This window comes from Podarcis liolepis (assembly GCF_965112155.1).
Source record: "Podarcis liolepis genome assembly, chromosome: 1".
Taxonomy (NCBI): domain Eukaryota; kingdom Metazoa; phylum Chordata; class Lepidosauria; order Squamata; family Lacertidae; genus Podarcis; species Podarcis liolepis.
Window position 1 is genome coordinate 77,379,833 of NC_139554.1, and position 25,255 is coordinate 77,405,087.

At 42.8% G+C, this 25,255-nt stretch overlaps 1 protein-coding gene across 11 annotated transcripts in view; it reads left to right on the plus strand.

The window, feature by feature from the left end:
- The window catches only part of DEAF1 (DEAF1 transcription factor), a gene marked incomplete at its 5' end in the record, with an annotated part of 29,484 nt that extends 5,110 nt beyond the window's left edge, over window positions 1–24,374 (plus strand). For 2 of the 11 annotated variants that reach the window (XM_083480260.1, XM_083480259.1), the window contains 9 exons: window positions 383–522; window positions 1,717–1,782; window positions 3,329–3,455; window positions 4,158–4,286; window positions 5,904–6,032; window positions 9,695–9,945; window positions 18,624–18,689; window positions 23,179–23,268; window positions 23,937–24,374. In XM_083480260.1, coding sequence (XP_083336386.1) covers window positions 383–522; window positions 1,717–1,782; window positions 3,329–3,455; window positions 4,158–4,286; window positions 5,904–6,032; window positions 9,695–9,945; window positions 18,624–18,689; window positions 23,179–23,268; window positions 23,937–24,041 — 1,103 coding nt within the window. In that variant the 3' untranslated portion in view covers window positions 24,042–24,374. Of the gene's footprint in view, window positions 1–382; window positions 523–1,716; window positions 1,783–3,328; window positions 3,456–4,157; window positions 4,287–5,900; window positions 6,033–9,694; window positions 9,946–10,526; window positions 15,345–15,975; window positions 16,100–18,623; window positions 18,690–23,178; window positions 23,269–23,936 lie in introns of those variants that run through there. The other 9 variants (XR_014520168.1, XR_014520169.1, XR_014520170.1 and 6 more) reach the window with 9 other exon arrangements.
- Window positions 24,375–25,255: the final 881 nt, after the last annotated feature.

Below are 25,255 nucleotides of genomic sequence, written 5' to 3' on the forward strand. Positions count from 1 at the left end.
CGACTTTCGAAAACCAAGGCGTGGCTTCCGATTGGCTGCAGGAGCTTCCTGCACTCAGTTGGAAGCCGTGTCGGATGTTCGGCTTCCAAAAAACGTTTGCAAACCAGAACACTCACTTTCAGGTTTGCGGCGTTCAGGAGCCAAAACGTACGCGTACCAAGATGTTAAAAAACCAAGGTACGGCTGTACAGGAACACTGCATGAGCGGAATTTCCAGACTCCCCTCTTCTCCCTTGCTCAAGAAGTTAGGCCAAGTGCCTGCTCTAGGCCCTTGCAAGATCTACACATAGCAGAGAAAGGCTGTTTCCAAGCTCAGCTGGGCCATCTCTGCACAAAGCAGTTCTTAAGCAGGAGCTAAGCTTGTTGTTTTGCCCTCTTCAAGGTGGTCGAGGACGTTGCATTAAACAAGGGGACACTTGGTACAGCCCCACTGAATTTGAAGCCATGGCTGGAAGAGCCAGCAGCAAGGACTGGAAGAGAAGCATCCGCTATGCAGGAAGGCCGCTTCAGTGTCTTATTCATGTACGGTGGACTCTCTTTCATTCTTTCTTTTATTTATTTCCTACAAAAGTCAGAAGGTCATTCCTCCCTCCCCCTCATCCAGGCACAGAGAAACTGGCCACAGTGGAAATCCCAATTCTAGTCTCAGAAGAGTTGCAACTTGACTCCTGAAGGACCACCTGCACGTTTATAGACCTGTAAGATCACTTAGATCAGTGGTTTCCAGTTAGGGGGGACCTGGGGGTCCACGGAATGCACCTGGGGGTCTGTGACACCAGCCCTTGCCTCTCCCCCAATTTTTTTTTTTTTGCATGGTAATATCACACATTTTATGGTCTGTTACAGCGCTGTGATTTTTCAATATATTGGCCAAAATCAGTTTTGTCATCACACCACGATAATGATTTTGACCAGGCAATATGCAGCAATATATTATTCCTTGCGCAAAGGAGAGCAGGGCAGCCAGTTTAAAGGCACCACCAATATCGCACGGTGATCACCTGAAACATGTTTACATTTTTCTTTGCTAACTATACATTGGAATCTGCTCTGGATCAATATCGAGTAGTATTCCATGACACCCCCTAGCTATGCTAGTGCATCGACTTTTTAGAATTTTCAAAAGTAGGGGGTTCAAAAACCAAGCTTGGCTTTTAAAAAATAGGGGGTCCTCAGTAATTAACTAATTGAGAACCACTGACTTAGATCATCTGGGGAAATTCTGCTCATGCCACCACACCCTGCAGAATATCATAGGGTGGTGACCCGGAAACAGGCATTTTCAGTTGTCCTCTTGTTTTAATGATATGCACTGCTTAGAGATTTTTGAAATATTAAGCCGCTTTTAAATAAAAATAGAAAAAGAAAATGTTAATTCACAAGTAAGCCCCACTAAATGCAGTGGGACTTGCTGCTTGCTGTGTGTGAACAGGGCGGCATCAGTACTGTAGTAGTAATACAGTAATTATTATTATTATTAATAATTTATTTATTTATACCCTGCCCAGCTAGCTGGGTTTCCCCAGCCACTCTGGGTGGCTTCCAACAAAAGATTAAATATACATTAAAACACCAGTCATTAAAAATTACTCTAGGAGTAACTTCAAGAAGGTGCTGGGAACCCTGAACTTGATCTTTTGCTTTGTACAGTAGAGCATAGGATGGGTCTCCAGGTATATTTTCCCCTGATACTGTTCTTTACTTTCCCCAATTTAGGATGGGATATTAAATCCTCATGCTGCCTCATGCACTTGTGCTGCCTGTTGTGATGACATGAGTCTGGTGAGTGTGCAGCTGCTGTTGCAGAAACTGGCGGGACTCTCTAATGGTACACTGTAGTACCATAAGTTTAGGTTAGGAGCATCTCCAGACAGGAATAACTGTAAACTTGATGGATCGAGGTGTGCTTCGCTTAGGGAAAGGCAGAAAGGAAAGGTGGTCTTTTCATATGACAGCTCTTCACTGAGACTTTGTTACGGTTGCAGTATCTGACTTTCTGATGGAAGAAATATTATTGAGGATAATTTATCTGTCAACTTGCTTATTTAAAAATACACATTCTATTTATACATATATAAGCTCTTGTGTTTTCTAATAAATTAATCTGTCAAGTGGCCTTCATTAAGAGTAAATTAAACTACTGCAATTATAATCTGTAAGCAACCTGTTCAAATGCACAGCTCAGTAAGAACATTTTTACTATGTTTTCTAAAGATCACTTGAGATGAGATGAGTGTAGAGGCAGCAACAGAAAAAGGCCTGCTCTCTGAGTCTTGTGTGACACTGTGACAACTGTAGGGTCCTCTCCCTAGGACTGTCCAGAGCAGGGGTGGTGAGCCTATGGGCCAGATCAAGCCTGCCAGGCTATTTCTCATGGCCTACTAGCCTCCAGATCCAATTTTACAATGTCAGGGTGGAAATCCACTGTGGTGGTGAAATCAGTCATCTTGTTTCTCTTTGTACTACTGTCGCTAATAGGTTGGAGTGCTCTGGAAATGGGAAGGAAAGCTCTCATCTGCTCCAGGGTTTCCTAGGAAAGGCTCAGGAATTTTTTTAAAAAAGATTGGGGTCTCTTTTCTGCTTCAGGAGCACTCTGACCTGCTAGTGATGATGGTGCTAAAGGAATAGAGGTACCTTGCTCAGCAGTGATTTCACCATTGGTAAGAGGGAGGGAGGGAGGGAGGGAGGGAGGGAGGTGGCAGTGGTCTCGGACAGGACTGGGGTCTGCTCCTTAAAACATGTTTTCCTTTCACCCCCTCTTAGATCCTCTTAGATCCAGCAGAAAGGTGGACTTTCTGGCTAAGGAAATGTTCCTTTTTTAAAACAAACCAACAAACAAACCAACAAACAAACCCTACTTTCCACATTGTAAAGTAAATTTGACACTGAGGTCAAACACCACCACCCACAAGCTTCTCTTTCCTCACTCTGGTAGCGCAAATACAATACGGTAATGCTAAATTAAATAATTAGAGGTGGGATGCAACATCCCACTATGACAAGCGTTACATCTGTTCAAACATTTCAGCTTGTCAAACAGAATGACCCCCATCTCCTCCTACCATGTGCTGTTTTGGGGATTCTCCCAACCCTTCCAGGACCAATTTCAAGGGGGAAACCTCATTGCACAAGCAGAAGTCCTTGTTTGGGACTTCCACTGACATTGGGTGAATAATTGGGTGAATCCCACCCTGAATAAAAACAATATGCTGCCCTTGCATGATACCCCAAATCAGTTGCTTAAGACACAGAGCAAGACAGTTTGACAGAAACAGCCATGGCCGTGGCAGAGAAGCTCTGAGCACTGGTGTTTTCTGCTTGTTACCAGAGTGGTCCTGTGAGACTCTTTGTGCCCTATAAAAGACGGAAAAAAGAAAACGAATTGCCCACAACTCCAGTGAAGAAGGATTCCCCAAAAAACATCACTCTGCTTCCTGGAACTGCTGCTACTACTTGTAAGTCATTCTTGGAATAAACAGCCTTATCAAATGAATCACAATCATTCATATTCGTATGTATATACATCCTTTGCATGTTGTAATGTTAAAATAACTTTATAAATGTTATCCGTATGAAATGTCCATCCTCCTTTCTGCTTTCTCACTTTTATTCAGAAAAGCAAGCAATGCTGAAGATTTTTCCTTCAGCAACCAGCAGATGGTCTGGTATGCGTTGCAATGGCAAACACATCAAGGAAGTACTAGCATAATATATCATCTAAAATTTGACTATTTAGATTAAGTTTTTATATTCTCCAGCTGGTAGGCCAAATCTGAGGTTTCCCTTCCAGTGACTCTGTCTCTTTGATCAGTGCAATTGGGAGGCCTTTATCCTCCTTCTTCCGGATTGTTTCTTCTGTCAGTGGTGTCAGAGGAGGGCTGTGTCAGTTTTTTCTGAAATGTAATAGAAGTTTGACTATGAGGTAGTGCAAGAGTGGCTGAGCTGTGCTCTCCAAATGTTGCTGGATTCCCAACTCCCATCAGCTCCAGCCAGTAATCGAGGATGATTAGAGTTGTCTACAGATATCTGGAGGGCCACAGTCACCCCTGAGTTAGTGGGCTGGTTTCTGCAACTTGGAAGCAGAAATGAAGAGACCTCTAGCTGATTGGTATTAGCATTTCACTAATATCTGGAAAACGTTTCTACACTTTTTTTAGTCACTGTGACTCCTTCAGGACAAATCACTACCTCCGGCACTCTGACCTTTGACCGTACATCAAGCGTTGAGGCCACAGCTATTATATCAGAAAGCCCATCCCAAGGTGATGTTTTTACTGGTACGTCTGGTAAGTAAAATAAGTAATTCACACATGTATGCACATGTGATTGGGATACTTGTGTGGAATTGTAGATGCCTAAGGCTAACATTTCAGATTTAGGGATCCAGCAAGCTGCTTCAGCCACCGTCATAAGCCACAGTTTATCCTGCACAACTCAAACAAGCCAAAGTATAGTTTGTTGTGTCATTTGAACCTGGACCATGGTTTGTTTCAAACAAACTGCAAGGGATAAGCTCAGAAATAAACTAAGGGTTGCTCTTGGTTAATTTGTGCTATACTGTTTGCTATTTGTGGTTTGCTTGTTTCAAAGAAACCATGGCATGGGTTTGAATGACATGAAGCACTATGTTGTGGCTTGTTTGAGCCACATGGGAGGATCCACACAGCAGGAGTAGAGGTATGTTCATGAGTAAACCATAGTTTAGGACGAACTAGTTTAGATAAACCTGGCCAATGTCTAAGAAAATTGGAAGACAGCAACTCAAATGTCTTTACACTGCAATCCTATGGATGTCGACTTAAAATAAATCCTAAACTGAGTTTAGTGAGACTTAATCTCTTGTAAATGTGTATAGGATTACAGTTGAACAGTGGAATCCTAGGGGAGTATATTCAGAAGTAAGCCCTATTGATTTCAATGGGATTTACTTCCAGGAAATTGTGTTTATGATTGCAGCCTTTAGCAATATCATAATAAACATTACACCCAATTCACACAGGCCTTTTTTTCCTACATGCAAGCAGTCCTGGCCTATACTGAGCCACATACAAGCCTGAGACTGCATGTACTTGTGAAATTGGGTATACGAATACAGAGAGCAGATAACAGCAATTTTAATGAGTTGAAATATTTCTCCATATGAATGAGTATTGGCTTGAGACCAGTGACCTTTATTGAAAAGGTTCTATGCTGTAAGGGTAAGTAAACTTAATAAAATATACTCCCCATGAAATGTCAATGTGTCAGAAGTGGTTGAAAAATGGATTTAGATTTGATAATTTTTTAAAAAAATTAGGGAATCTGTAAGCATTTCTGATCAAATTTTAGACTGACAGGTCAGTTAAAGGGATACAATTCTGGTTGTTTGCAGAAGGATGCCTGCAAATCCTTAGTAAGTTATTTTGGATAAGCATTACTACTATTTTTTTTAAAGGAAAAACAGCAGATGCTAGAATTTTGGTATTTATTTAGAATAAGGAACTTACTTATCTGAATTTTTGATTGTCCGCATTCTGAATTCCAGTTTTAATCCTCCGTACTGAAGCTGAAACTTTATGCTAAACTATTAAATACATATTTCCAGTCTTGCTTGTCTTACAAGAGAAACAATTCAGTTCGTTACTGGTTGATTGCTGTTATGAGGGACCCAGCTATTTAAATAACACACTTTGCAAAGAAAAATCTGTGGATTCTAATCTAAGTCTTCGCATTGCTCTTTAACAAAGAGTGATATGAGCTCTTCAGTTCACATTGTTCCAGAATAATTCCAGCTGCTGCTCATTCCTTTTCGTACTGTAATCTTGCATCTTGGGTACTCATATCAAAAGTGTAAAATGAAAACCAAATGATGAATTCTTTTCATGAGTCCTGATTTTCCTTCTCCCGCCCCCCCCCCCCAGTAGTACAAGACACAAACGTTCAGCAGCCTTGCCGGGTCAGGCATCCAGAGCCTCACTACCCAAGTTATCAGGACAATTGTCAAATCTCCGCATTCCCAGAAGCAGCACTGCCAACCTCTCATCCCAAAATTGGTAAGTTTCATCCCAAAGAGCTAAGTGAGAGATCAGGCATTGCGCCAACAGGTGCAATGGAATTCCCCTTCCCCCTGTGGTTCCCCAGTCTGCGTTAGGGCTGGGCAATAACTGCTTTCCAACATCGTAATATACTGCCAGCTAAACATCATGGTATGGCAAATATGTCACGATTTTGGAAAGGAATTGGGAAGGAACAAGGCAGTTGCCGGCCACCGTGCGCTGCTTCTGCCTCATCCAGAGTGCCATCTCCTCCATCGCCCAGCGCTGCCCGTGTCAAGGCAGCAGTGCATGAGGCAGGTATGTAAATGCTCCATCACATGCCTGCCACACCTGATGCCTTGGCATGGGCCGGGTGGGGTGGGCAAACAGGCTGCCTGTCCCAAATGAGACAAGCAGTCCGCTCGCACCTCCCCCTGCCAAGGCAGTGGCAGCAGCTAAGGCAGCACCCGCCTCTGCCTTGAAATGGGCGGGGGGGCGCAGGAGGAGGGATGTGGGGCTTGTTTGTGCTCCTTAGCCGGAGGTGGGGCAAGAAGCTTCCTGTTCCCCAGCTGAGCAGCCTCAGTCCTTCTTCTCACACGCGAGCAGGAGAAGGATTGGGGCTCCCTCAAAGGGGGAGCGGGAGCACTTTAATGGAGCCCGACCCCGCTGTTGGATCGTGTGAGCCGGTGGCTAGTTGGGGGCTCCATAAAACTGCTTGGCTGAGGCAAGGGCAGTGGCATGCCCATCACCCAAGCAGTTTAATAAAGCGAGGGAGGAACTAGCTGTATCAGCGCCTCGCCAATGCAGCTTGTTTCTCCCTCTGCGCTGGTATGAGGACAGACCGCGATGGTGGTTTCACTCAACAGTATATCGCTGGTGAAACCGCCGCTGTTCCTGAGCCCCTCTGCCTCCAGCACCTGGCTGCAGCATGTTTCTCCTCTGGGCACTGGAGGCAGCGGTTTCACCCATGGTATACCACTGAGGGAAGCCATCATTGCGGTCTCCCCCTTAGACCGGTCCTGGGCGATAAATTGATATATTGCCCAGGCCTAGTCTGCTTCAGGGAGTCCCCCCAAGTACCAGGTTTTGTGGGGACTGCATTGGGAAGGGAGGAAAATTCTTGTCTGCGCAACTGGAAACTAATTGTGTAAGTGAGACATCTTAACAGCATTTCACCTTAGATTCATATGTCAATATCAGCTTTCTTCCATAAGGGACTACTTCCTATAACACAACATTTGGAGTGCTCAGTATGTTTCATAGTGCTTGCTAGCTAACCTCTCCACAGATTGGAGGGGTGGATAGGGAATCAGGAGAAGGGTGGAGGTGTGCGAATACAGTTTCAGATACAAATGCAGCAGCGTTGTGGCCCAATACTTATAGCAGGGCATGTGCTGATTGTTTTGTTGTATACTGGCCAGGAGACAGACGTTTTGGAGGCTAGAGGCCTGTGACCAGGCTTTTATTGGGTTCAGACTGCTAACCAGCTCAAATATGGGTAAGCTCCTAGCATTTCCAGCCACACTAGCTAATGGCTAAGGAGTTGTAGTCCAACAACATCTGGAGGGCTATAGGTTCCTCCCACTGCTTTGATCTCTGTCTGAATAGGGAATCTCTTAATTTGGCCATCCCAGGGGATTTATGAAACCTGTCAGTTTCTGGAATACATTGGGGGTTGTTCCAGTGGTACCATTCTGTTGATTCTCTGGAGGGAACCTTGTTATTGATTCAACTGCATTTGGACTTTCTCCCACAAGTCTGGTGCCGTGGTTTGTAGATGAACTGCAGGCTGAGTAGCAGTTTTGGTGTCAGCTGAAGCACATGGCAAAAACTCACACTGAGTCTGACTGAACATGTCATAGAGCCCATGTATAGGCCTATAAGGTGATGGTGGTGGTGGTGGTGGTGATGATGATGATAGTAAAGGGGTTATACTTTCTCAGCACCATGGCAGTAGCAGAATCACATCCAGTCGAGTTCTTTAGGGTTATTCACTGAGCAAAGAAAGAAAAAAACCCTCTGGTGGTGGCTATGATATTGCGTGGTGTGGCTCTTAATAAGATTTTATTTCCCTCATGACCTCTTAATCCTTCCTTTTTCATTCACTTCTGAGCACACTGTTGTGCACTGGCTATTCTAAAGAGCAAGTGCATTAGAAAAAAAGCCCATTAACTGGGCATGACTACAGAAGTATAAACACTTATGGAAAGATTAGGCAATCAAATGTCAAGCTTTGTTCCTCACTGTAAAAAGCATAGTAGCTGAAAGCTGTTGCTTCTGCAAATATATGGAAGACAGGGATATTTTACTGAATCAAATTAACTACAATCCTATTGATACAGTTGAGCAAACATCTGTTTCATTTACTAACTTAATAAAAGCTTTGGGGTTTACATTTTGTTTCTTGTAATTCATGGCTTTAACTTTGAAACTTGCACCCATTGCAGTATGGTTAAAGTCTAATGCATGCTAAATAATTGCTACGCAAGTTTGTATTTAAAACGTAGTTAGCATTTTTAAATGATTTGGGGGAACTGGAAGCATACTTGGTGTATAGACATATTATTTCTTGCAGAGTTTTCTGAATGAAAACTGGAATTTTAAAATTGTTTTGGTCCGATCTGTACACTTGTGTAATTATGCCTTTAAGGCTATACTCCTACCAACAGTTGCCTAGGAGTAGGATTGAACTCAGAGAGACTTGCTTTTGAGTAGACATAGATCGGATTACATGCAAATATTTGTGTCTATATTGTGATTCTAAACACACGTAACAGTGGGGCTTACTTCTGAGCAAACAAGCAAGAGTCTGACATTTCTGGGGGACCCTTTGCCAACTGCTCCTTTTGCGGCATAGGTATTGTGGGCAGCTGGGCTTGTGCAGGGGCCCCATGCAAATACTGTTGAAAACAGTTGCGGCTTGTGTAACCACAGTGAGCTGATTAGTTTCAGCTAACACACACACACACACACACACACACACACACGTGTCTTTCCATTGCAGACCAAATGCTTCATTGCTCATGTTTCTGTACCCATCACCACCCAACCTTTCTCAATGATGCAGCAGTGGAGAACAGCTTGACTTAACCTCCCCACTCCTGGTCCCTCAACAAAGCCATTCTAAAGCTTATTTGGTATTCAGCCCATGTCCTTGCACTTGCCAGAGGCTCAGAGCTGGTAACATGATTAGTGCATGATCAATGTCCCATTAAAAGATGCCGTTAAGGCTACAGTCCTGTGGACACTTTTCTGGTTAAGGCCCATTGAACATGGTGGAACTTTTGCTTGAATGAACATGGATAGGACTGTATTGTAAAAGAAGTCCCTGCTGTCCTTCTGGGTTGCAAGATGAAGTGGCTGTGTGTTGCTTCTGGGAAGATGCACAAAGCTCTGACTTTTGTGGATCTCTGCAGAAAGTGACTTCCAAAGCTTGGAAAGGGACTACTGAGTATGCAGTAACAGTTATAGTTTTGAAATCTGTGCTTCTGGAACTCCCTCCGAGAACTGAGGTTTGCAAGTGGTATGAAATTTTGATTAGCCCAGGTTGTAGGTAATTCTGAACCTCTAAAGGGGCAGAGGGTGAACCAAAGCAGTTACAGATTAAAGTTGCTACTATACAGTAAGCTTCCAATTGAACTTGAACCAAAGTATCTTAATGGATTTCTTTCGATTTTCAGTATTGACCTCACTTCCTGCCCTGGCTGTGCCACCTGCCACCCCCACCAAAACCATATCGGCTTCCGTGGTGAATGGTCTTGAAGTGACAGAGCAGCGGAGTTGGCTGTACCTTGAGGAGACGGTCAACTCCCTTCTCAGCACAGCTCAGCAGCTGAAGACTCTGATCGAGCAAGCTAAGCAGGCCAGCTCTGCCTACAGAGAAGCTGCTGTCACTCAAGCAAAAATTCAAGCTGATGTGGAGAGGAAAGAGGTAACTATGCTTGTGGAATGACAACACAATACTAGCTCTAAATCAGTCTGCAGCTGACTTGCTCAGGTGGCAAGTTGATAGCCTTCACAGTTTCTTTTATGCAATAGTGGAAGGCTGCCTATCATGGGACTTCTTAAGTTTAGATTGTACTCTTCAATTTTATGCAGAAAGTATCTGTACTTTGAATGACTGGAGTTTGATTTTAATGAAAATTGTAACACTGTCTTTAGCAATAATAAAACAACAACCACACCATTTTTATATCAAGATCCACGGGTGTTTGCTATTTGCCAGAACAGATCTAAGCTGTGGTCCACTTTCACAGATTCCAGCTGTAGGAAGAATAAATAATCATTGCAATTATTTTGCACAACTATACCGTTTACTGCATATAGACATTCACAGAAAATGACATTTTTTATTTTTATTTTTACAAGGTTGGGGTGAGTGGAGCAGGGCGAGGATGAGATGAAAATGGCCAGCACAGGGGAAAGCAGCTATGTAATAGGAATAGGTCTAGGAACTATAAGGACACTAAAGCCCCAGCCACTGCCTAGTCCTAACCTTGGTCTTTTGTCCAGACAATTTGCGTGCTCTTCTATGCAACCATGGTGGCTAAAACTTCATAGAGCCAGTGGGATGCAGTGGACAGAGTGTTTGAATTGCAGTCCTGGCTTTGGAGCAGCTAGCAGCCATAAAAGCTTCCTATGGGGGTGGGATATAAGACTCATGTCACCCTCTTTTTGTACCAACTGCATTGGCACCTATTCATTTCCAAGCACAATTCCAAGTGATGGTTTTTGACCTATAAAGTCCTAAACAAGTTGGGACTAGGTTTCCTAAAGAATCAACTTCCTCCATATAATCCTGAGCTGAGATCTTGCTGTTTCTTCAGCTTTCTGTAAGGTAACAGCATGGTCTATCTGTCCCTTTCCACCCCACCTCTGGAACTCCCACCTCCAGGATATTTGAATGGCTCCTTTGCTGCTTGTGTTAGAAGGACATTTTAACACTTTAAACATGTATTAAAACGCTTTTGAGCCCTCTAGGATTTTACTGTTTCTTGTTTTATTTCAGGGCATGCCACTCTGAGCTCCTATGGAATGGCATATAAAGAATTATTAATAAACAAAGGTCACTCAATGGCCTTGGGCAGGGATGTCAAAGGATTGCTGACCAAAAATCCCCCAGGAACCTCAGAGGTCAGACGTGATGGTAGTTATTAGACCAGGAGTGCATTCCCTTTTAGGGGCCAGTGGTCTCACTGTCTTGTGGTCAACCACCAGGGGCAAAGGGCTGTATGTCAAAGTGGGTGTGGCCATTTAAAAAAACCCCAAATCTAATGTAATGTAATTAAATTGATTGATTGAATAAAATGATAAAATTTGGGGAAGTCTTGGGTAATCACAAAAACATTTCGGCATTACAGAATCGCAGTAGGGGACCATAAAAAAAAAATTGGTGGGCATTTGGGTGTGTGTGCAAAACAATTGTTGGTATCAGCGGGATGGGGGCAGCTATGGGAGCATTCAGTCAGTAAAAAGATTTTTTTCAAAATTATTACAGTGGTACCTCGGGTTACAGACGCTTCAGGTTTACAGACTTCACTAACCCAGAAATAGTACCTCGGGTTAAGAACTTTGCTTCAGGATGAGAACTGAAATTGCGTGGTGGTGGTGCGGCGGCAGCAGTGGGAGGCCCCATTCGCTAAAGTGGTACCTCAGGTTAAGAACAGTTTCCGGTTAAGAGCAGACGTCCAGAATGAATTAAGTTCTTAACCCAAGGTACCACTGTATTATTATTATTATTATTATTATTATTATTATTATTATTATTCGACAAATTTAGGGGTGGGCTTTGAAGGTCTACAAAAACCCCTCCTGGTATCACAGCAGGGGACATGCAGGAGTAGTCGAAAAAATGTGGGGAGGGGGAGTGGAATCTACCCTACCAACCCGACACAGAGGGCATTTGGGTTGTAGTTCAAAGACTGGTCAGCACATGCCTTTTTACTCCCTTGATAGTTGCATTGTCAGCTGATGCCTTGCACGTATATCTGGGCACCAGGCCTCACATTCCACCAAACACAGGGCTTTACATTTGCTTCACAATGGTTGCTTCAGCCAGCCCTACACATGCAGCGGAATAAAAGGACAGGCTCCTGGTAACTTGAGGCTGCAGGCGCAGGGTCTGCTGTTTTGGAATGCTCCTTTACATTAAAAACTTCCTGAAAATGGATAACTAGCATGACAGGCAATGGGACTGGACTTGAACATTTCTCCTGTGCATTGGTGGGGAACAGAGGGAAATAATCAGAAGTGGCAGGCACGCACATATTCCTATTATACTTATAGACCCAGCTTAAGTGTGCAGAAGGCAAGTGATAGCTTCTTTCCAGGATATTCATTGGCTTAAACATCTTGGTTAGAAGAAGACAGCAACTCATGATCCGGAAATTACGGGTTATATATGAAGGAGATAATATTGCCATGTAGATTAAGTTGTTAATGAGTGGAAATGAAACAAGCTGGTTTCATAAATGCAGGCATTTAATTGGTGACAGAGAGAAAAGCTGCTCTTTTCTGTGCCACGGAAGTCATTTTCTCCTGTTTCGATACTTGGAGAATTCATACCGTCAAATGAACTTTTCTGTTTCATTTTATCTGAGACTCAAAAAAGAATTAATCCCACCCCTTCCTGTACACATAAAAATATACGGCTGTCATTGCACAGCTCCCGTTAGAGGATTTGCAGTGCCACATCACAACCCTGGACTTGCAGCAAGTCATGGGTGGGATAGGGGAGCAAAGGAGAAAGCAAGTTGCACAACACCAGTGTCCATGGCATGGGAGTGAGGAGGTAGAGACACCAAGAGGAAAACTGTGGTTTTAAACAATAGAACAGAGTTTACATTCATAAGGCCAGGGGTTCCTGCCACCCCCTCCCCATCGCTCTGGATCCTCCTGTGCTCCCTGGAAATCTGCTCCTGAGAGTTGGGTGGTCCTTCGAAATGTGTGTGTTGGGTTGCAGGTGAGGGGAGAGGCTGCAGATAGAGAGGAGAGCTGGGAGAAATCACCCACCCATCCCAACTGCATGCAATTCAAGAAATATAAGACAATGTGCTTTATTACGGTGGTGGGACGCAGGTGGCGCTGTGGTCTAAACCACTGAGCCTCTTGGGCTTGCCTATCAGAAGGTCGGCGGTTCGAATCCCCGCAACAGGTTGAGCTCCCGTTGCTCTGTCCCGGCTCCTACCAACCTAGCAGTTTGAAAGCATGCCAGTGCAAGTAGTTAAATAGGTACCACTGTGGCGGGAAGGTAAGCAGTGTTTCCGTGCACTCTGGTTTCTGTCAGGGTATTCTGCTGCACCAAAAGTGGTTTAGTTATGCTGGCCACATGACCCGGAAAGCTGTCTGTGGACAAATGCTGGCTCCCTCGGCCTGAAAGCGAGATGAGTGCCACAGCCCATAGTTGCCTTTGATTGGACTTAACCATCCAGGGGTCCTTTACTTACTTTTTTTTTTTTTACTATTACTGTGGTGTTGCAGTACATGAGGACTGTTAGAGCAATAGTTTCCTCACCAGTCATTCATGGAAAACATTGCTGCTACCCAGGCTGCTACTTGTTAAGTTATATACCAGCTTGAGCCTGAGGGCATGGTGTGTGACTGTTGTAATGACCTTCCAGAGTTATGTGCTTTAATAAAACACAGTCAGAAACCGCTGTTCCGAAATATGAGAAAAAAGGTAGTTAGGTGACTATTCAATCTGACATTTCTTTTAAACATTCCTCTATGGTATTTGAATTTTTCTAAGATAATTGAACATTTCGTACATCTAGGTTTTCTGAAGGGGTAAATTATGTTTATAATGTTGGGTGGAAAAATCTGGATCATATTTTATTTCTGCCTCAGAGGTAAAAGCATTTCAGGGAGGAGGTGGCCCACATTTCTCATCCTGCTCCAGCTTGATGTCGGCTTCTGCTGCAGGATGAGAAACGGTCCCTCTTGTCATAATCGGAGCTTTGCCTTGGTGGCAGCAAGAGAGAGATGTGCTGGCTGGCATAGCTGGGCGACAACCATATTTGGCCCAACACACTGTGGGTTTGGGGGTACACTGGCAGAAACAGCCACATCTTGCTGGGGGTGGGAGGTTGACCCTCCAGCCCAGCATCCAACATTCCTTGGATAAAACTGCATTTCTGTACAACAAATAGAAGCCTAATGTTAACTGGTTTCACCATTATGGATAAAGGATGCCTGGGAACTGTGCATCTAGAAACGTCCGTGTCCTCCTGCATCCTAACAGTGACCTAAAGATTGGATTAAAAATGTGTCATGGGATCCTCTATCTTCAAGAGCCCCATAGCCCAGGAAAGCTTTTTCTGTCAGGGCTGCGAAAATGCTTCTGGCAAAAATTCCCCTTCAGTTCAAGGTTAAGGCTATAGATCTGTACCCACTTACATTGGTTAGGTCTCATTTACCTCTGAGTATTTATGCACAGGATTGCACCGTTAGTCTGGAAGGGAGGTCTCATGAGAGAGAGGTGCCAGCTCTAGCACAGATTAGTCTGCATAGCACAGTTTGTGCGGATTAAAATGCCAAGCATGGTTATATGTGGCTGCAGAGAGGTAATTATAAGGCGGCAACACAATGACCACAGCTTTTACTGTATATATATTAGTATTTTATTTTATTTCTACCCCCACATTTTAAGGCAAGCATGTGCAAACCGGCTGAGGATGAAAACGTTAAGAGCAATGCAACAACAGAATGGATAGCATATAATAACACAGCAGAGATAACGTTATATATAGCCACTAATAAAATCCAATAAAGAAACTTGGGATACAAAAAAGGTTTTAGGGTCTGTTTAAAAGCCACAAAGTTCAGTTCTTTGGCAGATACTCATTAAAATGCATACATGTCACATATTTCCTTAGAGTTAACAGAAATAAGTTCTAATTGAGATTTGGTTTTGTTTCATGTAACGGACACCCCTCCCCACAATCCTGAGAACAAGATACAACTAGTTAACTGATATACACAGCTTGCTATGTAAGTGTTCAGGCATCCAAAGTTGAGGTACCCTTGACCTAATGCCTCTCATGGGCTTCTCTTGCAGCATTTACGGTGAGGTCCAAGACCAAACCTTCCCCCCATTTCTTCACTGCAACTCAAGGATCAAGGCATTTCCTTCATATGTATTGTGTTACCATTCTTAGAAAATAGCCTTACAAAAACTGGTGGGCAAACCCATTCCTTGTTAAGCAAAGCACAACTTTTACAGATTATTTGTTCTGACTAGCAAGCTTTTTCTGAAGCATGGAGACCTATATCAGGCCTTTAACAATTTTATTTATTAAAAAAATGTATATAACGCTGTATCATAAAAATCTATTGCAGTGGTTTATAAAAACATAAAACTGGACAGTAAAAATTATTAAAAAGCTTGAAATGAATAAAAAGCAAAAACAAAACAAAACAAAACAAAACATTTAAAAACAAACATCAGTAGACCATTGTTAGGGTTGTGCACATCATTGCCTGCATAGGCCTGAAGGAATAGGAAGTTTTTAGCAGGCTTTTAAAAGTCTGCATAGAATACACTATGAACATGTAAGGCAATGATATGAATATATAAGCCAAATTATTAATACCAAGCAGCATCAAATCTGGTGTTGCTTGGGAATTCTAAAAAACCAAAAAATGATGGCAGTTTTGAAATCAGTGTAGTTTGGAAAGTTCCAGTCTGCCATCTTGATTCAGAATGGCATCCAATTGTATCCCAACATGGGCAAACCTGTTCCTTGGTCTCAGGAACCATCATGCAAAATGGGGTTGCGGTATCTTAATAGCTGCCCAAATGGAAAGTGAGCAAACAACTTTCCAAAATACATAGTAAAGGCAGACACTACAACTTAGGAACAGTTATAACAATCAAATGAGTCATGACTGTCAAACCTGTGCTGGTAATTGGCTTTACTCCCTAGGCAAAAAACCAAAACCAAATCAATTTTTTTCTTGACAGTGCTTACTACACTTTAATGGCATTGGAATACTTGGGAGTGTTAATACTGGTATCTATGTTACACAGTATTTGAAGGCTGAAAGCTGCTTCTCTTGGCTTACAGAGCAAGTATATCATAAAAAGTGTGAGATTTCCATCTTCTCCTCTCTGCCTAATGTGATTCTATGCCATGGTCATTTTATGTTCCTGTAAACTCACAACACTCCAGACCTTTAAATGCCGTGATGTCAGGTCATAAAGATGATCTGAAATTAAGCCTTTAATCTGCTTAAGTATTAGGTTCTACTCTTGGATAAATCTACTTTGCTTTAGATTGTTTTTGAACTGTTCCTCGGGAGATTTAACACCCTAGGCTGGTGTTGAATCTAATTTTGGCTAGTATCTCCAGTCTTGATACATTTAACTTCATTTATGTAGCACTGCCTAACAGAGTTCTTGTGCTTAGTTTAAGGCTCTCTGGAGCTTGCCTGCATTGTGAATTTATTGTGTGTTTCCATGCTGAATGAAGGGTATATAAATAAAGGGTTTGGTGTGAAGGAATATTGAGTTAAGACCACGGAGGAAAGTGTTATAGCTCAAAAAATGTCCATGTGAAATTTTGCAATGCATTTTTGCCCTACCTTACAGCAAACCCAAACTTGTTCACCATACCAAGTCCCCCTACTGAGCCAACCCCCTCCCAAAGTTTAAGCCTTCCTGTGGGATAACTAAGCCAAAATAAAGATGGATCGCCCCCATGGCAGTAGCACTCCTTCTCATTATAAGCCTGTAGCAACATGAAGCTTGTCAAAGGGAAGCAGGTAGAGCAAAGAAAGAGTTCAGGAGACCTCAAAGCCACTGCCGCCAATCAATCAAATGTCTGGGGCGGGCAGGGGAGGAAGAGGACACCATATGTACAGATTGTCTGGATATAAAGACATTCCTCCAAGATTAGCAAAGCTACAGACATAGCCATTTCCTTTTTTATTTTTTCTAACTGGAGGTGGGATGGTGGGGAAGGAGATTTTGTGGAGTAATGGAGAACTGGAATTTATGCAATACTTGATTTTCACACCTAAACTTCCTTTACCAGTTTAACTGCACAGTTTTAAAGCAGGGGAAGGGAATCTGGAGGCAGTTTGTCCACCTTATCCAATGCTCTGCCCGGATGCCCTTGGCAGATGGGAAGTGAGAGCAGTGGAACACTCTCACGCTCCTCCATTCTTTTCTTCTTGATTTTTAAAAATTAACACATTGTGTTCCAACTACTGGAAACAATGGGAGAGAAGTAAAAATGCTCCCCCCCCCCAATGCTAGACTACTACTGGGATCCTTGTGGCAAGCTCAGGGGGAGGGTTTTATCCCTGGCCCTTTCAACCAAGGGGTCACATGTAGGAAGGTAAAAGATCCTGGAGAGATAGATTCCAGAATTGCTGCTGGCTACCATTGTTGGTAGTGATCTACATAGAGCCTGGTACCAAGGCAATGCCTTGTAGCATCTTAACAACTTTCAGCCAATGAATGAAAGCTGGACCAACAAGTAGAAAGCTAACAGTCAATTTCTGCCTTCTGTGTCATGATGTTGCTTCCCATGCTTGGCTCTTTAATGCTATTTTCTTGTTCTTGTTCTTTTTATTTTATTTTGTTTATGCATTTTTACAACTTATATATACACATCATGCAGTATTCACCATTATCTCTTTTCCTCGGACTTCCCAGTCCATGGCATTCTAGGTAGTCCTTTGTCAGCTGCATAATCTATTATTCCACCCCTTTTCATCTCAAATCTTCCTTTATTTAATGTTATCTGTTGCTCGTATGTTTATTCCTACTTTTAGGTTAAATTATACCCTCCAAGATACTCTTCAAAGCAACAAAGAAAGGCAGGGATATAGCAACCAATATAAAAGAAAATAAACTACAGGCTAGAGATAGTAGATTAAAGGGCCCTGATATTGGAAGAAGAGCACCAACAAAATTAATATAGTAAAAGCTGAGCTTCAAACCTAAAGGTGGAGCTTTTAAACTACTATCTCGGGTGTCTCCTACCCCTTCAAAGAGCAATATAGACCAGAGAACGGTGAATCTAAGTACTTAAACCAAACTAAATATATTAGAATGACAGGAAGAAAAGTGGGAGCACCTGGACTCCCTAGAAAGCTCTCACTGACGGGAGAAGAAGATAAAGATAAATCTTGAAATTCAAATTAATATTAATACTCTTTTTCTTGTTCTGAAGTTTATCAAATTGTGTCCAAATTAACAGCTTTTGTGAGTGCAGCATTCTGTCAGCAGCTTGTTTGGACGCCCTTGTGATTCCTTTCTCGCACACACAGAAACCTAGGTACCTGCAGCTTTCCCCCTGTGGGGCAAAAAGCAGCTTTTAATCAGGTGATATTAAACAGCAGGTTCTCTCCTGCTGCTGACCAATGCCTTGGCTCCAACCAGTGTCAGGTCCCTGCAGCTTCTATTCACTTTGCAAAGATTGCACAGGAGATCCTCATCACAGCCCTTCTGCATCACATTGAGTTCCCTTCTCACAGGAGTGTTGTTGTTGAACAGAAAATTACATAGCAGCAGAACACTTGAATGGAATCATTTAACTATGCTCCAAAGAGCAGCCTGAGATGTCTATAAAGCTGAAGTTTGCAATGTCTTTTTCCTTTTAGCAGTATCAGGGCCAGTTATTTCAACAAGCTGAAGATGTAGATGGAAAAACAGAAATCATCATTAAGGTAAGCACAAGGCACTGCTATCAAAAAGCAGTTCAAGAACGTTCTGTTCTGTTCTGGTACAATGTTGTCATTGTCTGTCAATGTTATGCGTTTCCAGTTTTGGTTTGCTCCCTGCCCCCCAATCCCCTGGTGGTACAGGGATGAAGTCTACCCCATGACTGTTAGGGTGCCGTCATCCACTTACTTGTGGTGGCCTTTGGGACATTCTGGCTCCAGTATCATGATGCTCTGCTGCCAAGACCACTGGCATGGTCAGATAACACAAGCACAACTGGGAATTCCCGAGACTAGCTCTGAAATGGATGGTGCTCTTTGCCTCCTATGACAGGGTTTGGATCCCCGCTGCACACGTGTGCTCAAAGTGTGCAGCCTCTTTCAAATAATGCCCTCTGAAATTTGGGTGCAGTGTAGATAGCAGCACCTCCTGGCGTGATGTAGCACTTGGTGAGTATTGCATTTTTTGCTTCTGCAGTTGCATGGAGGCTAAAACAGTGCATATGTGTCCTGTTTCCGACTCATAAGGAGGGTGAGGAGATTTCACCCCTCCCATATCCAAGAATCTGCTGGTGTTCTCTGCTGATTCTCGAGAGAGGAGGGGGCGGTTTCTGCTCTCTACTTATTCCGTTCCAGCCTCACATCAAAGAGAGAGAGAGACTGAGTGTTAGAGAGAGATCATGTGTATAGATAAGGTTGCTGCTAAGAGCAGCTGCAGACACTCAGTGCAGTTCAGCATTTTTGTTTAGACCTCATTTAGCTCTGTACATAGTTGTGTATTATAGTTGTAGATAGAATAAAAGAAGATATTCTACAGAGCTGCTCTCCGAGTCGTTTATGCTCTGCTATACTTTGCTGTGCGACGACTGTCTTCTTGTTGGAGTGAATCCGGTGCTCACAACTCTAAGCTGTGAGTCCACAGCACTTTGACCTGTTCCTGTGCAGAAGGTGGTCTCTGGAAGTGCTACCCAGCTCGCCTAGCCCAGTCGGGGCAGAAGTGTGTGAGTCCAGTTGGTGGCACTGGCTCAAGGGCAATGCTGACAGAGGGAGCTCTATCCAAGCACTCCATTGTGCATCCCACTGGCACTCAAGGTGGCAGAGCAGGAGATGTCCGTGCCATACTTTCCATTCCCTGATCAGAGAACATCCCAGTTGCTTCCTTCAGTGTAGATCCCACCCAAACTCACAGTTCAGACAGGATGAGGCAGCAGGCTGTTCTGCGGCTCTTGCAAGAGACAAATGCACTAGGGTGGGGGGCTTATCCTTTCCATACAAGGACATTTTGCCCTGAGAGGCAAGGAGCAGAATTAAGGCTGTGATGCCTATCAGGAAAATGGTACAAGGGAGGGTGAGTTTGAAGCAGCCCACCCAACATTATAGCTTTGATCCAGATTGGCAGGCCTCTACGGCTACATTTGCCTTTTTTAGAAAACATAGGCAATCCAGTCTCGGGCCTTCTGCTGGCACATCTACTTTGGCCCTAGTCCCATATGTTGCTCCCACGTATATCAAGCCTTGTACAAGCCGCAGTGTCAGGTTGTCAATGGTTTGCGTACACAAGCAGTTACTGCCGTACCCCCCCCCCCCTAAAATCAAGGTATATAATTCTCTGGCACCTGTTATATTTCAAGATTTGCAGATAATTTGCAGGCAGATGGTGCAAACAAATTAGGTGATAATGAGAGTGTGAATCAGTTGGGCCCGAAAGCTAGCGGATCCATCTGCACTAAATATGGCCTGTGTTAATGCTTTCACAGCATGTCAATTTATTCACTGCCAAGAATCCCTTCCTGCGCTGGCCTCGTTCAATTATACCAGGTTGCTAATCACGCCTAGGTATGAGCTATAAGCAGATTGAGCTGGGAAACATTCCTTGCGTCCTTATTTTTGTTCAGGTTTTGAACGAGCCACCCCAACACGTAGAGCTTGCTCACTTTAATGGGATCTTATGAACCAAAGGACATAATGACAGCTCACCAAAGCAGTGTCCCGTTTCCCCCCACCAGTTGTATTAAAAGTGTTGCCTGAGGATTTAATGCCTGTTTTTAGGTGAATGAAAAAAAATGCAGTTATTCTCAATCAATTCTTTATTTTAATGCTTCCTCACATCTCTCCCCCACCCCCACCCTCATCACCTGTTCTTATTCTGAATAAAAACCCTGGTTCTTCCAAGTGGCTGGCAAAAGGCAGATTCGGGGGGGGGGGGGAGTCTAATGCAGAGCCTTCAGCTTAAAAAGTTCTGCCTCTCAGTATTCTTATTCTTGAAGGATATTCTCCCAGTTTTTCAGTATTACAGACCAGGGAAAAGCATATGGTACGCTCCAGGTGTTGTTGGACTATAACTCCCATCAGCCACAGCTGGCTTGGCCAATGGTCAGGATTGATGGCAGTTGTAGTCCAATGACATCTGGAGGGCACCACCTTGTCTCCCTCTGTTGTAGGCTCCTGTCATCTCACTTTGATGATCAAGAACTGTTGTTCTTTTATTCACAGTTCAGCACCATATTGTTTTCATGAGTTTTACTTATCTAATTTTTATTTATTTACCCCTTTCCATATTTGAGCTCTCTCAGCACATGCTTGTGTTTCATAGCCAGAACTAGCAGTGCTCAAGAGTCCCCGAGAGCAAGTTACACTGGGGAAAAGAAGCCTGAAGAGGTCATTTTTTTAAGATTTGCATTTTTGAAGGAAAAAAAAGGATGGGTGATGACAAGGTCAATTCCTCCTGCTCTTTGGAAACCTAAGCTGTGAACCTGCAACCCATCTGCACACATTTCCCTTGCATGATGTTGGCTTGTTTTTCTCTCACCCCCCCCCCCCCAACTTTCAATTTCATCAGGAAGCATATATATAAATCTTTTCCTGGAACTGGTATTTTGAGTTGTGAAGTAAAGTAATTCATGAAATGAGCTTAGAAATAATGAGAGCTAAAAAAATAATCAGTTGGGACTTTGTGCTTGCCACTGTTTTCTGCCTTCCCCACAAATGGCCATGCGGCAAACTTTTCCATCATCATTAGAGACACGATGAAAGCAGGAGCCTAATGAGCTCTCTTATGGGCCGTCCTGTTCCATATATCAGGTTCAGGCTGCAGACCTAAACACGTGTACTACAAAGTGGGACTTTTTTCTTTTCTTTTGAGTCATAGACACAGTCCATTTATTTATATACAGCATTTCCCACAAATCCACCTGTGCTCAAAGCTGCAGATATAAAAAGCAATCTGAAACTCAGTCACACAATAACAGTGCATCAATTGATTGATTTATGAAAATACATATGAAAAAAATAAATTCAAAGTGGTTCACACAAACTACATAAAGCCGTACAATTCTTACTTATTTTATATATTTATAATATTTATATATCCCACTTTTTCCTCCAAGGCTCACCCATAAACATTCATAAGGTTGCAGAATTTGCATGAAATGCATTAGCTCTTGAAACCTGTAATCAAGTTATATTTTTAATACGCTAAAACTGCTTGAACAATTCTTGTTTATGCAAACCTATCCAGTCATACAGAAGTTACATGTGTTTGATTTCTGTTTAGCTAGAGGTGATTTTAACCTTTTTAATATTTCTAATACCATTTTAAACTGTTTGTTTTATATTGTAAATATAATAATAAGGCTATCAATGGCTACTAGCCACGCTGGCTGTTTCACCTCCACGGCCAGAGGAACTATGTCTCTGAATGCTGGCCGCTGAGTGCTGCAGGAGGGGATAGCAGTCTCACGCTCAGATCCTGGTTGCAGGTTTCTCCACAGGGACCTGCTTGGCCGCTGTGAGAACAGGATGCTGGATTGGATAGGGCATTGGCCTGATCCAGCTAGCTCTCCTTATGTTCTTAAAGAAATAAACATGTTTATTCATATCTAACCTTGTTTTGAACCGTATGTGCATTTGAAGAAGTATTGAGATATATTGCTTCCTGTGTACATGGAATATTAAAGAAGGTATGGTAAAAATCCACAGTTGGTCTGTTGTATAAACACTTGAATATCTTTGGCTACATTAGGTTTTCACAACTGTAAAGTCAGAGGTATCCCTCCAAGGTGGCATCTACACACATATAAAAAAAGTTCTGAAAATTATTTTTTTAAAAAGCGTTTTTAAAAATACATTGACTTTTCCATTAGGCTCACCATTGCCATCTTGTGACACGTATGTTGCACTTAAAACGTTTTATTTGCAGCTGTATAGCTGAGTCCCAAGCTGACTAGTATAGCCTTGGCTTCCTTGTGGTCCTTCAGAAAGACAGGAGGGGAGAAGTCTAGGAAACTGAAGTGGCTGTTTAATCCTTCCAAGTGCTCAGTTGCTGTAGGCAAGTGTTGATTTGTGTTTTTTTTAAATAAAGTATTCCCTACACAGGACCTCTGTAATTGTGCATCACTTCTGCCCTTTATCATGTATCTCGTACTATTAAGGCTTTGCAAGAGAGAGTGCTTCTTTCCTCCCCATTGACTTAGCTTCTGTGTCTGCATTGTGACAGCAATCCTGTGTAAACTGTGGTCGGGAAGCAATGAACGAGTGCACTGGCTGCCATAAAGTCAATTACTGCTCAACGTTTTGTCAGCGGAAGGTAATAAATTCCTTATACTCCGCAAAGCCAGAGAAACAAACACCCATGGCCTCTCACTTTTCAGCTGTCACCACTCCTTTATTTCACTGGGGCTTGATCAGAAGGGCTGCTTGGTAGATTCCTTCACGAAAAACCCACCCATCTGAAGGGCCTCCTGTTCCCATGTGAACCTACTCAAACATGAAGATTATCTAGTGAGGCCCAACTGGCAGGTTTCATTGTCTGCTGAAAAGCCCACAGCTTTTGATGGAAGCCCGTTTAGGGAACAGTCCCCTCCCTAGTTTTATTCCCTGGCTCTTATCCTTTTGGAGCCATGTTAAAACATATTTTAGTAACTCAAGTCTTTTCATTTGGTAGTTTTAGGGCTGCTTTCAATGTTTGATTTTTTTTTTAAGATGTGGGTTTTAATTGAATTGTTGCAAAATTATTGCTTTTAGTTGGTGCTCTTAAGTTTCCAATGAGAAAATGTTTTTTGGAGAGACAGGGTATAAGTGGGATTTTAGTTCCCTTTTGCTAAGTGATATTAGGATTCTGGTGTATGTACTGAGGGAATCTCAAAGCAGAATAAAACTAGAATTCCACAGCCCTTGCCCAGTGTTGCTACTTTTTTTTTTTACTCAGTAACTGCTTTCATTACACACTCTTTTCTTTTTGCCCCTCCTGTTCAGGATTGGAAAGACCACCAGCATATATGTGGCCAGGCAGCCACAGTTACTGTTCAGGCAGAAGAAGTGGATGTTGCAGACAATGTGATAGAGAAAGTTATTGTCTGAAGAGCCCCACCTCTTCCATCTATATGGACATGTGTAGGGAGCAGACTGGCTGGACCAGTAACCCCGCTGTGAAGTCCTACTGAACTGAACTCATCAGAGGATCAAACCGTGATGTTGCTTACATGTTGCTGTTCTCTAACTGTGCCAACACTGACAAGACATGGACAGGAGAACATTTAGGGGCTCTGCGTGTTTTTAAGGAAACTCTGGAACTTACATTATGTTTACAGTCCTCTGTGTGAAACCGCTGCAAAGCTGATGGGTAGTTTGAATTGTTGTATCCTACAGCTCTGGTGGGTTCTTTGAAGTGACTTAAAAGGTTCTTTAAAGTGGTTTATGAGACCTGTTTTCTTTGATGTTCTTCCAAAGTGGTCCACACGAAACTTGAATTGTTGCCATTGTTGTTCTCTCCCTACCTCTCATGTAACAAAACAAATATGGAACAGCCCAGCCCTTCAGTGGGTTTTGTGTGCTGACATTAGGATATATACCTGGACTTTGACTCTATCACTGATTTTAGCTTTGGTTGTTGCATTCTTCCATCCCACCCCCTGCAAGACAAAGTTCTCCGACATATTCAGAATTCTGTATTGTGCAGATATTGAGCAAACTGCAAAGCAGTCAGAAAACTTCCTGTAGCATGCAAATCTGTATTGTCTGAACGGCTATAAATGATAGATTTGAATGGCTATATAACATTTGATTTGTCCAGTATCACCAAAACTTTGAGATTATAGCACAGCTAGACCTAGCCAATTCACATATAAAAGGCCAGCTCGTCTTGCACAAAACACCCTCTTATTTACTCCTGAGGAGAAACTGAGAAGACTGCACTGTGTCTACAGTGCATCATTTTAATTTTCACATATCTCAGTTTGTTTTCCACCCCCACCCACTTCACTCCATAAAATAAATGATAAAACATTCTCTCATATCTCCCTGCAAGAAAGAGCTCAGCACTATCAGTAATCAAATCAGTAAAACTAATACTTTATAAAGAGTTTACAGCTCTGATTTCGTGCTGCCAGAAATAAGCAAGAAGGTGCAATTGTGCGTTTCACTTTATTCCTGCAAGGGAATTGATTTGAAAGCAGCACCTTCCTGAGTGTTAAAATTGCAGGATATAAAATGAGCATTGGTTTTAGGCCATATTCGTTCGTATAAAAGGAAGAACATTTTTGGGAGTCGGAGGAATGTTGCTGATATTGATAGCA